Source organism: Aulonocara sp. 'chitande type north' Nkhata Bay, linkage group LG7, assembly GCF_057382095.1.
Source record: "Aulonocara sp. 'chitande type north' Nkhata Bay isolate Kocher_YH1m ecotype deep benthic linkage group LG7, A_spYH_male_GT1.1, whole genome shotgun sequence".
Taxonomy (NCBI): domain Eukaryota; kingdom Metazoa; phylum Chordata; class Actinopteri; order Cichliformes; family Cichlidae; genus Aulonocara; species Aulonocara sp. 'chitande type north' Nkhata Bay.
Window position 1 is genome coordinate 56,434,621 of NC_141350.1, and position 12,478 is coordinate 56,447,098.

Sequence of the window (12,478 nt, forward strand, 5' to 3'; positions counted from 1 at the left end):
TGATTCACGAGTGCTTGTGTCATTTTTACAGCTGACAGAAACGTCAGCTCGGTACGCTCGTAAGATTTCAGGCACCACAGCCCTGCAGGAGGCTCTGAAGGAGAAGCAGCAGCACATCGAGCAGCTGCTGGCAGAGAGGGACCTGGAGAGGTGCGAGGTGGCAAAAGCAACCAGCCATGCAGGAGAGGTGCAGCAGGAGCTGACTCTGCTGAGGAAATGCCGGGATCAGGTGAGACACGTGAACAGTTCAGAATTTCAGAATAAATAAATAAGAAAATGAAACAATATCACATTTTGAAAATGGCATCAGTAGGTCAAACAAAGTGTGGTCTGTCACCAACATCTAACAGTTTACTTGTGATGTGTGCACTCATGTTAATTCTGTATGCCGCAGTACGCAGTGGAGATGGAGGCCAAGATGGATCAGCTGCGGTCGATGGTAGAAGCAGCAGATAGAGACAAAGTGGAGCTGCTCAACCAGCTGGAGGAGGAGAAGAGGTGGCTGACTTGACTTTACCTATAACCAGCTCCATATCTATATTCTGGGACTTAAGAATAGCTTAGCATGATAAGCAACATTTAGGCAAGAGTGGGAAGGAGTTCTTTCGAGGATGACTGGGGACAAAATATGGAATTACTAGATCTATAAAAAGCTTGGTTTTATAGTACACTGGTACCCAGGGCAGCTGGGCTAAAACAGTAGTGATGTGTTGCCTCTTCATTGTACCCTTTTAACTTCTAGCAGCTTTGTTTTGAATAAATTTTAATCAGGAAAAAGTATAATAAACTGACTAATACCTATATAGTACCTTTTTAAACACTCAAAACTCTTTCTGCTACAAGTCTCATTCACCCAGTCACACACAAATTAATTTTTACAGCGCTTTTATCTACACCTAAGCGCTTTCTCCCATTCACATAAGCAGACTTCATCCATTTGATCCACTGGGAGCAGCTTTGGGTGCAGTATCTTGCCCAAGACAGCAGGAATCAAAGACTGATCTATCACCTGGTTGGTGACCTGCGACCTCACCTGAGCCACAGCCTAAACCTGTACAAACCTATACACAGAGAGTTACATCTTAGTCCAGCTGAGAGGTGAGACAAGCATGGGAATCTTTTTCTAAGTCCTTAGGAAATTAAACTTGCTTTAATTTAGCAATTGCTTTTACATAGTAAAAGCTTTTTAGCTGTAGTTTGTGCATATGTCAACAGAAAATCAAGCACCCGTTAAGCTTTTAACAGAGCAAAGATATTAGCAAAATAACTTTAATTTTGCTGTATATTTAGTTAAGATGAATTTTTTGCCATTTAGGATTTGCTGTCTTCTAAATAGTCAGTTTTTTCCGGATGAGCACTGTCAGTTGTAGCAGGTAGATCATTCTGATTGTCATCCACATGACAACGATACCGTCTGCCCTGAAATGCATACTTTGGAAATGCCTCATTTAATACAAGAGGGAGAAAAAGAGCAGCATCCTGTTTTCACAGAGAAGGTTCTTTCTTTGAAATAAGAAGGCTGCCAGAATGACTGGCAGTATCAGCTTGTTCCAGCTCTTCAGTAAATCTGTAGGGTTTTAATGACTGAGCCACTTGTGTGTTGTGATTTTAGAAGATTTTATTATTGTCCCTGTTTGACAGGAAAGTGGAGGACCTACAGTTTCGAGTAGAAGAGGCATGCATCACCAAGGGAGACCTCGAGGTAAATGTGGTTACATAATCCGATTCTCAATTAAACATGTTCTCTCACTTGTCCTATTCACCCGAGCTGTCTGCCTCTCACTGATCAGGCTGATACTTCTTTAATGAAAGTCTGGTATGATTTATTGACTCCAACCAAGATGAATAGTTTATCATCACTGTCAACTCGGCGTTCCACTGAGTGACATGTTAGTTTGATTTTCACTGTGATTCCTGACTCTTTTTAATTCACAACTTAGGATGACACCATAAAGCTGATGATCATTTTCTTCCAAAAAATGAGAAGTTGATTAAATCAGACTTGCTGCATAATGTTTTTGCCTTTCCTGCACTCTATCAATCATTTATCTTTTTTTGTTCAGACTTGTGTTCTATTCCTGCTCTTTTCATTTATTCATCTCAGATTTTTCTACCCATCTGCAGCACTTAAATTACCATTACTCTCATTATCTGTTTGTCCACATGTCTGTGTTTGAATGCCGCTTTTGTCTTCACTTTTTTTATGCCTTCATTGTGCATGTCTTTTCTGCATCTTTCTCACTCCCGGATTAGTCTTGTTCAATTGCTTCATGAAATGGAAACAAAAGTATCTGAAAGAAAGAGATGATCACAGTAACTAACTCTGGATACTCCAAACAAAAAAGCTGAAATGCTGCAAACCATCAGTGCTTTTGTACTTCCTGGTCTTCTCTTTAAAGTCTTGCCTTCTTTCTGTCTGTGGCACAAAGCTGGCAGCTCAGTGTTCGCAATGGTGTTTGTTTTTCCTCTCTTCCTGCTCTCTTTTACTAACAGACGCAGACCAGGCTGGAGCATGTCCACATAAAGGAGCTTGAGCAGAGCCTGCTCTTTGAAAAGACCAAAGCTGAAAAACTCCAGAGGGATTTAGAGGACACTAGGGTAATTCTGGCAGTTGTAGTGCCACAGCCTTTTTCCCCCGCTAGACTTAATAATCACAACTGGCATATACTGAAGGAACTGCAGCATGCAAACACCATGCAAATTGTCCACAGCCCTGCAATAGGGACATTAACATTTCATCTGCTTTGAGCTTTCCAGATAACCCATGTTTATTGTTTATACTAAACAATATACATATGTGCATAAAGCTTTATTAAAGGATATTTTTTGGAGATTATGGTTCTTTAGACTTAGTTGGCTTTAAAGAATAAGGGTGGAATCCTTCAACATTTTACTCCTATCAACAAATCCCATGAAAAGAGCAAAATCAAGCATTTTTGCATGATTTTGTCTCAGAAAATAAGCCATCAACATCCTCCACTCTATATCTCGGAGTGTCCTTGAGCAAAGTACTGAGTCACAAAACAGTGTGTCACAGCTGTGTGAGTGCTTGGAAGCTAGAAAAGTGGTGTAAAATGCAGTCTGTTTGAGAATACTGCCTTGTCTTTACCAGTAACATTATTACTCCTGTAGATGTCATCCTTCACAATAACTCACTGATGCATAGCATCAAAGAAACAAAGGATCAGTCTTGTTGTTTGCACAGATTTGCCTTTAATCATGTTTTTTCTTTACAAACTTTACAAACTAACAATGTAGAGATGTCAACAATATGTTGCTTTGCTTCATATACATTTTAATTCCGAATATTGAAACCAGTTCCGTGCCCTATCATTTTTATTCTGTAAATAAAGGTGTGTGGGCACGATTTCGCAACAATTTCAGGACAGTTAGCTCATTAAATCGGTGACGTTGTCCTTTCCCATATGTAGCACACAACAGGAGATAGTCCACTTCAGATGTGCTCTTATGACATGCACTGTTATGTTTGGACTATGTGATAGAGTATGCAGGAGGTGTAAACAAACATTATCAATGTAGGGAGCTGACAGATGAAAGTATACCTATTATGCTTATTGTCAATGTCATGTAATTATTCCGGGACTCTACTAGAGTAGTTTTGCATGATTCAAAGTTGAAAATAATTCATATTTATTTTATGCTGGGTCCTGTTGCAACTGGTCACTGTTTGAAACAATGTTAACAACTGTTTTGGTGTCCTTCTCTTTAAACCCAGCTTTTGTGCTCCTCACAAACCTTCTGTTTTAGACTGGGGGTCTGTACCTGAAGGCCCTGAGATGATCATATTTCAGATATCTGATGTCTGAAACCATCAGAGCCCTGGAGAGCAAACAAATAGTATGTGTTTGAGCCTTTCACTACCTGACCTTTTCATGGGACTTGCTGACCTTAAGATAAATGTAGAAGACTCCCATCCTATGTCTTTTAACCTGAAGCTTTGACATATTTTTGATGAGTCAAACGCTTCTGTAGTAAAGCAATAAATTCCCATTTGGACCAGGTCTTCTGCTGGTTGTTGGAACTTTGCTGCAGATCTGCCACCTCTCTTTCCAGTGGGAGTGGATTTTTTTCTTATGAATGAATGTTTGGTTTGTTTTAGCCAGTTGTATAGCCAAAGTTCTTGATGTAATCTCTCTCTCTGTGCAAAGGTCTTAAGCCATCCCTCATCTCTTTATTATTAAAACAAGTGCAAACACACATGGAAATCCAGTATATAAGGCAAAAACAGAGTTTAAACCATTCTTACAAGCTTTAAAGCCAATATTTGGTATGACCACCTTTATTCTTCAACACAACCTGAACTGAAGTCTTCAGGAATATTTCTCTAGGCTTCCTGAGGGACATTCTAAAGCTCTAAAAAAAACCCCATTTTTACATTTTAAGATGATCACACTGCTTCAGTATTGTAATGTTGAGTTCTGAGCTATGGGGAGGCCAAGCCGGGACTCATAGTGTTCCAGTGTGTGTGTGTATTGCATTGACAGTGTGTTTGCCATGCTGAAAAATGTTGCATTGCCAATCAGATGGTTTCAAAGTAGTATTATGTGGTGGATCAAAATCCATTTATAATTACATTAACTTTGACAAGATCTCCAACATCACTGGCTGAAATGCACCCCACACTGTGACAGAACCTCCACCATGTTTTACAGATAGGTACAACAGTGAGCATTGCTTTCTCCTGACCTCTTCTGTATGTAATATCAAGGTTTTAAAATTTGGATTGATCACCATCCAGAAGTCCAGTTATTGTGTAATTTACCATACTTAAACCTTTTCCTTCTTTAAGAATGGCTTCTTGACAGTCACCCTTCCATTGAGACCATTTCTGATGAGGATTTAGTGAACAGTAGATGAATCAACTGAAGGGGCATATGCATCTCTCAGGTCCTATTTTAAGTCTTTGCTGGATTTTTTTCCTGCTTCTTATTGACATGACATTCAGATGCGTTACTTCTACTGTAGTTTTTGGGGCTGCCACTTCGTCCTTTCTTCTTTACGTGTCCATTTTCCCCAGAACATTTTTTTTAACGAGACTATGTACATATCCATATGCCAAGATATAAATATATGTCATATGCTAAGGTTTAAACTAATAGCTTTTTGGGAATCACGTTGTTTCAGTAATATAATTTTATGCCTATCAAACTGTTATTGTTGGCAGTTTTTATGGGTTCAGGTAAAGAAATTGAATAAATTGTGTTTTTGTGAAAGATTGCGTGGGATTTCCTTTGAAAATGGTGAGGTACAAAGAGTTGACTGAAAATGTGGGCAAAAGTAGGCAGAGTTCAAAGAAGAACTTTGAAAGACCTCCAGAATGCCTGGAGAAATATTGCTTAAGACCACCTTAAAAAGATCTAAGCTAAAATCTAAGCTTTGGAAGGTTTGGAAATGAGGGTTGGCTCAAGATTTTTGTACCTGTATTGTATAATGAAATGTACAGAGGCTACTTAGTTTAGCTTAACATAAAGAATGTAAGCTGTCAGATGACACAAAGATTCAAATAACTGAATATGTATTCATTTCTACTCCTTGGTGCATTTTGGTATTTCTTTGTACCGCAACAGGCTATTTAATACCTACTTGGTTCAGCCACAATTAAATAGCAAAAGTGCAGATTGTTACAGGCTGTAGTGTTCATAACAGTAAATGTCATTCATTATAGGGCTTATGTCTAACACATTAATGTAAGGGAGAAACATTGTGATATGTTTTACTCAATTATATGTCATATTTAAAAATACATTCTTTTAAAAGTACAAATAAACTGATATTCAGTAAACCTTTACTTCTTAAGGCCAATAAAATAACCCATTTGATGTTCAGCATGACTATATTTTCTATTATCCCCAAGATAACGTCCATAATATACTTAACATTTATTCAGTCATGAAAATAAATACATTTGCCAAACAGGGGTAAATTGCAATAGCTGTAGTTGTAATAACCATTCTGTGGTGTCTATAACAGGAAGAAAATTCAGCGGTTCCCTTTAAAGCGCCATATCTTGAATATGAAGATTTCATACATTTCGACACCGTATTTAACAAGATGATAAAGTTGCAGAAATCGTCATAAACAGCAGCTTTTAGCTGTTTGACTGTGGCTGCTCCATCACTTTTTTCAGTCTTTATGCTAAGCTAAGCTAGCTGCTTGTTTTAGGTTCATGTCATGTCATGGTGACATATCTTACAGATTCTGTCTAATTGATTTCTGACCCAAGTAGGCTAAGTAACCGTAGGCTCCCTAATTAATTAGGTAAGTATGAAAAAGGAAAATGAGGCTATACATTAATAATTAAATTAATGTGTTTCCCTTACTTATGTGACTGTAAAGTAAATGTCTTTGCATTTTGGACAAACCAAGCAAATGATTACATATGAGCAGGCACTACTAATCTCCTCTCTCATGCCCCCTGTCTCCTCTTTGCCCCATAGCCTCCTCATGACTCTGCTTTCTGCTGTAGGTGGCCACAGTGTCTGAGCGCTCCAGGATAATGGAGCTAGAGAGGGAGGTGGCAGATCTCCAGCTCAGGCTCCGGGCGTCCCAGCAGAAGGAGGATGCTGTGTCTCTGTCACAGCAACAAATCAGCAGCCTCAAGGCACAGGTTCAGTCTCAGGAGAAGAAGGTTTGTAGAAAGCACCAGAGAATTCTTGACTATGGTGTTTTGTTCAGCGATTCCTGTGCCACAGCTTTATAAGAAACATAATTGCTTGTTGAATGTGTTAGTCATCATTTATCATTATTATTGAAATTGTTACATGATTGTAAAATCAGAAGAACTGGTATAACACTCTTCATTCAACCCACCATCTAGTAAAATGTGATACTCTGTGTGGTCTGTTGAAGTTACTGTGATGATGCATAATTTATGGCTCTATACAGATATACATGTGTATGTTTTATGGTCTATACTGTGTGCTTCGAACAGATCAGTGAGCTGAGTGTTGACCTGGAGAGCAAGCAGAAAGAGCTTCAGTCTGTACAGCAGGATAAGACGTCTTTGGAACAACAGCTAACCAGTCTGGTAAGAAGGAAAGAGACTCTGGACATAAATAAATACAATACACATGTTCAGAGAAATGACAATGTACTGTAGCCCATCTTTGAACTTGTATACTTTACCTGTCTGTCAATAATAATGGCTTTTAAAGTGATACATCTAAGAGAACGTAGACAAACATAGCTCTTTGTTATGATAACTCACATTTACATTATTTTTTACATTGGTCTCAATTATTAATATCTAACTTATTGTGAACTTTTCAAGCAAGTATAAAAATATAAAAGGCCTAAAAACATTAATAGAAAATTATTTAAAATGTACAGGTTGGCTTACATAAAAGCAGAGTGTTGCGTTTTTATTGTAATAGCACTTATATTCTTCTATTCTGACACATACCTCACATATTATAATAATTTAAGAAACTTAAAATGAATAAAACTAAAACAAAAGGAAATAATTTTAAAGTAGAAACCATAGAACTTAAACAAAAATGAAAAAAATCAGAGAGCATTATTGCCAATAAAATAGCTGTCATAATGCATTACAAGTCAGAAACAAATAAGAAGTACACAAAATGAGTGAGTAGGTGGAGAAAGACATAGGATTTGTGAGGTAAGGAAATTATTAGATCATCCCCAAAACAACAAAACTGCAGGCTTGGAGATTGAGGAAACAAACCATCTATAAGAGAGACAGTCATGCATAACACTACTTGTAGTCTGGATTAAATACAAAAATCATTTGAATAATCGTATAAATTCTTGTTTTCTCAGTACAATTATTGATTTAAAAAAATTCTTTAGACCCTCCCTAACTTGGTAAAAATGAAAATGAAAAACTAGTGAGGATTAAACTAGATTAATAAAAAAAATAGATGCAAACTCAAGACAGTGTGAGGAAAGTGTTACACATTATTGAACAAATTTAAAAAAAAAAAAAGGAAAAAGTTATTCTACTCAGTTTGAGTGCTTTTGATTGGATTGACTGGGATTTTCTTAATCTTGTAATGAACATATTTAGTTTTAGTGAAACGTTTGCATCCAGTCTTTGTATTCTTCACTTACAGCATGGACAAACGTTAACATTACAATGAGACTGCTTGCTCAGCTAGCCCATATTTCTGTAGTAGGTGAGGAGTACAAATCCTGAGTTTGAATCAGTGATGCAAGATCCTAGATTTGGGCAGTGTGCATATTATTCCATTGCCCCTGTGTGTAAGATTGTTAAAAAGTGCAAGCTCATTCATTTTAGAAACTTGAGCCAGACATATCGGCTTGACAAATCAAACAAAGGTTGAAGTAAACTGTCACCCATCTAGGCTTGCTGGCAGGAATGTTGATCATGCCCATAAATTTTGACTGGCACCTTTGTCCTACCTGTTTGGAAGGAAGTAACAACCATTATTTCTTAAGTCCTGGGCTTTAATGTTTGTAGAACTTGGTTAGATCTTAGATCTTGGTTATAACCCTGATGGACTAAGCAGTGCTGACAAAAATAGCTTCTGGAAGCAGCATGCAAACAAGCCATTACAAGACACTGGCTTCAGAAATTGTCCTACTGCCACACTGTCTGTTAATATTTTCAAACATATACATTATATGGAAGAAATTACTTCTATACCGCTCCAAAAAGAACTGGGAGAAATGGTTAGTTATTTGGCCTTTGAGACAAATTGATAGTACTGATGATGACAAGCATGTTATTTTAATACATTTATACAGAGTTTGTAAACTTCATATTTGCCAGAATTTTTATAATGTGTAAACATTATTTTTAAAAAAGTACAAAAAAAGGTCAAAATGAACTACAAATTAAAAACTAATTGGGGTAAAATAAAAGTTAAACTGCTCTGTTTCCCATTTTTATATATTTTTATTTTATATATATATATATATATATATATATATATATATATATATATATATATATATATATATATATATATATATATATATATATAAAAAACAAATCAATGCAGGTATTTATTTTTATTTTGAACTACTTACTGCAGGAATTACATTCTTAACACTTTATATATTAGGATCAGGATTAAAATTAATTTTAAAATCTTGATTGTATATTATTTTTTTCTTAATGCAATTATTGTGATTATGTTAACCCTTCAAAGCCTGACCCATAAAATAATTTTATTAATTTTATAGATTTTTTTTAAATAAACTGTTTATTAAATCTTGTGAGAAATGAACTGCTTTTAGTTGTTCATTGTTAAAAAACTACTTCTTCAGCTACCTGTGGCTTACTGTATGAACTCAACAAACAGTACTTACTGACAGCTTATTCAGTTTGCCTACTGACAATAGAATAGGATAGAAAAGAATAGAATAGAACAGCCCTTTATTGTCATTGCACATGTACAATGAAATTATGGGTGCTCCACGCCAACTGTACAGGAATGCAGGAATAAATAACAGACAGGAGAATTATATATAATACAATATATACACTATACAAGAGGAATGTGTACAAAACACTAGAGAGGCAGACATTGGAGAAGAAAGTGCTTGGAAGCAGTGCAAAAGGTCTGAGTGTGTGCGTGAGTGGCTGGAGTGATGAGGCATCTATAAAAAGACCACAGATGTTTGGCTAAAACAAACAAGCGATACAGCTTTCTCATCCTGTTAACCCCATTCAATTCAACGGCATTTAAATAGAAAATGGTGGTGTCAGGATATAGAGCACATTTAACTCCTAAATTTGATCTTTTAACTTTGAGCAGCAATTACTACTTTGACATAAGGCCTGTCTCATCAAAATAGCTGGAGGAAGTTTTGGTGTAGACATTTAAAAGGTGATCATTTAGCTGGTACACAGGATGAATAGATTGTGACTGTTTAGTAAGTGAATATTATATTGTCATCGCTCACAAGAGTGCATATATAATAAATGAAAATGCCAGACCTATTGGGAAACATCCTTAAAGATTCAAAGACAAGAAAATTAATATGTTCCATATGGAGCAAGCATGAGGAACACATGGAAATAATTGTGCTGTATAATAAAAGAAAGAAATCCTCAGTAACTGTTGCTGTATTGATGTACAGGGCTATTTACTTTGAGAATTAACTCTAAGTAAATATGCAAGTGGATATTTTGGCAATTGTGCCAAAAATCAAGAAACATGAATCAATCACAAAAATAAAAGTTAAAATTATTATAGTAATGTTTTGGTCTGAATTGTCACAATAATGTTACAGAGTCAGTCGTTTTGCTATTATCACTGACAGAAAAGCAAGAACATGAGTTGTGCTTAAACTCTTCAGCACATCTTCCAAATGAAGTGCAATGTTTGTGCGGGTGGTTCGTGGAGCTGTAGCTTCGTCTTATTTAATCACTCTGTGTTTTTGTTTGTGAGGATCGTTGAGAGCAGAATTTCATCCAACAACCTTGTATGCTTTCTGGAGCCAGTCATTATTCCCTGGTTAGCTCAAGGTTCAAGAATGCTGCTGTTTGAGTGATTAGCTCGTGGTCAAGCTGATGCCTCTCCGTTTCAGAGAGAAAAACTTGAGACAGCTGAGGAGGAGAACAGGAAAGCAGCAAAGACAATGCAAGGTAAACATATCTGCTGTATATCTGCTACCTTTATTCTCATTTCAGTGAGTGATTTGTTAAAGCTGCTATCTCTTTTCTGTTAGGATTGGAGCAGATTGTGGAGCGTTCAACGAAAGACTACCAGACCCTGAAGGAGGAGAATCATTCCAGGGAGAAAGAGCTGAGAGCCCAGCTGACACAGGTAGGTGTGCACATGTACAAAATACACTTATTCAAGAGGTTCAGTTTGACGTTACTCACTTTTGATTTTCATTAATATTTTATTTTATTTTTATTTTTTTTTTACTGTATTACATTTACATTTACATCTGTTCATTTGACTGTAAAAGGCCATACCCACAATCCAAACATTTGTCCTAACACCGTACAAAAAAAAAAAGAAATATTTAGAGTAATTTCATAGTAATTCTCTAGAAAGAAAAGTTGGCAAGATATTAACCCTAATTTGATACAAATTACTGATAAGTAAAACGGTTCATTTAGCAATTTATTGTGACTGATTATCTTGGTAATTTGGGCATTTTAATTGAATTTATGAGTGAAATTGTACATCTTGTAATTTCTTATAATTTTATTGCCATGAATTTTTTTTGTGTGTGTGTGTGTGTGTGTGTGTGTGTGTGTGTCTGGTGTGTTTGTTGTGTTTGGGAACAATAAAGTTACCGTTGACTATTCACAGTATTATTTCCATACATTTTGAGAGGAATTACAGTTGCTGCTTTTTTTAGAGAGATAGTTTTAAAGAGCTATCTGTTATTGTTAAATTAAGGCACACTACGCATGTGGCCGATCTCTAGCCACATATACTGTATAAAACGCAATTAGGTGGAATAACAACGCCCATATAGGCAACAATATTCAAGATGGTGGGGCAACATGGCGGCTTCCGCAACGTGGCGCCTGCTCCAGATTATGAAACAGTGCTACAACAATTCCTATAGAAGACTTTTGTTCCTTTACTACTTTTACATTCCCAGTGGTCTCTTTTTCAGATTTTTTTTTTTTTTTTTTTACACATCAAACATGGTGGGAGAAAATGTATAAATGCAGCAATGAAAAATTGAAAAACTAGACAGTTTTTCCTGCTAATGAATATCTGCTGAATGCATGTAGTCTTTTTTTCTACTGCTTTTGTTTCTGAAAGTAGACCGGACAGTTTGCAGTTCTTTTTTGCCTAAAGCCACAGCTTTCATACTTCTGTTCATGCTTCAAGAAACCCATTAGAGATTAATGTAAGGGTGAAACAGCAGGAGAATCTTGAGGCTGACTTTTCTTTTTTAGCCAACATCCTTAATGAGTTCTAATCGCTCTGTTCTATTAATAGAGTACTGTTTTTGAGTGCTAATATGACTCTGTTTGACTCTGTACTTAGTTTTTTTTAAAGTGGTTTGTTTAGTTATCCAAAACAGAAACAAGACTCAGGGAAGGTGTATGCATTAACTCTACAGTGACTAAATCTACCACAGTGTGTGAGGCGCACTCTACCTGGTAGCTTTTTTTAACCCAAAGTGTCATTTAGTGAATAATTAATGAAAAAATTTGTATGTGAACGTTTTTATATATCCAGAGGGAAAATAGGCTTGTTGTTAAACATGTGCATTTCTTTCTGTACTATAACATACATCTCATACTGGCTGCATTATATTTTCCAGGCCACTGAAAAGTCAGAGAGGTTGGCCTTTTCGCTGGAGCAGTTGACCCTTGACAATAGGACACTGGAGACACAGGTGAGCAGAGGGCTTTCATTGGACATATGTGGGATGATGTTTATCACCTGTGGATACTGTGGATACACACTGCTGTGACTGAGGTCAACACAGTGGTTTTACAAGTTCTATTCTATCCCTTGGTCTTGTTATCTTCTCTTTCACCAGTGTTAGC

The 12,478-nt window shown here is 36.4% G+C and overlaps 1 protein-coding gene across 4 annotated transcripts in view; it reads left to right on the forward strand.

Moving 5' to 3' along the window:
- The window catches only part of clip1b (CAP-GLY domain containing linker protein 1b), a 44,577-nt gene that overhangs the window by 6,523 nt on the left and 25,576 nt on the right, over positions 1-12,478 (forward strand). For 3 of the 4 annotated variants that reach the window (XM_086301509.1, XM_086301511.1, XM_086301510.1), the window contains exons 7-15: positions 32-229; positions 395-498; positions 1,642-1,702; positions 2,494-2,598; positions 6,488-6,649; positions 6,953-7,048; positions 10,540-10,597; positions 10,681-10,778; positions 12,250-12,324. In XM_086301509.1, the coding sequence (XP_086157635.1) occupies positions 32-229; positions 395-498; positions 1,642-1,702; positions 2,494-2,598; positions 6,488-6,649; positions 6,953-7,048; positions 10,540-10,597; positions 10,681-10,778; positions 12,250-12,324 (957 nt within the window). The remainder of the gene's footprint in view (positions 1-31; positions 230-394; positions 499-1,641; positions 1,703-2,493; positions 2,599-6,487; positions 6,650-6,952; positions 7,049-10,539; positions 10,598-10,680; positions 10,779-12,249; positions 12,325-12,478) is intronic. The other variant, XM_086301512.1, reaches the window with a different exon arrangement.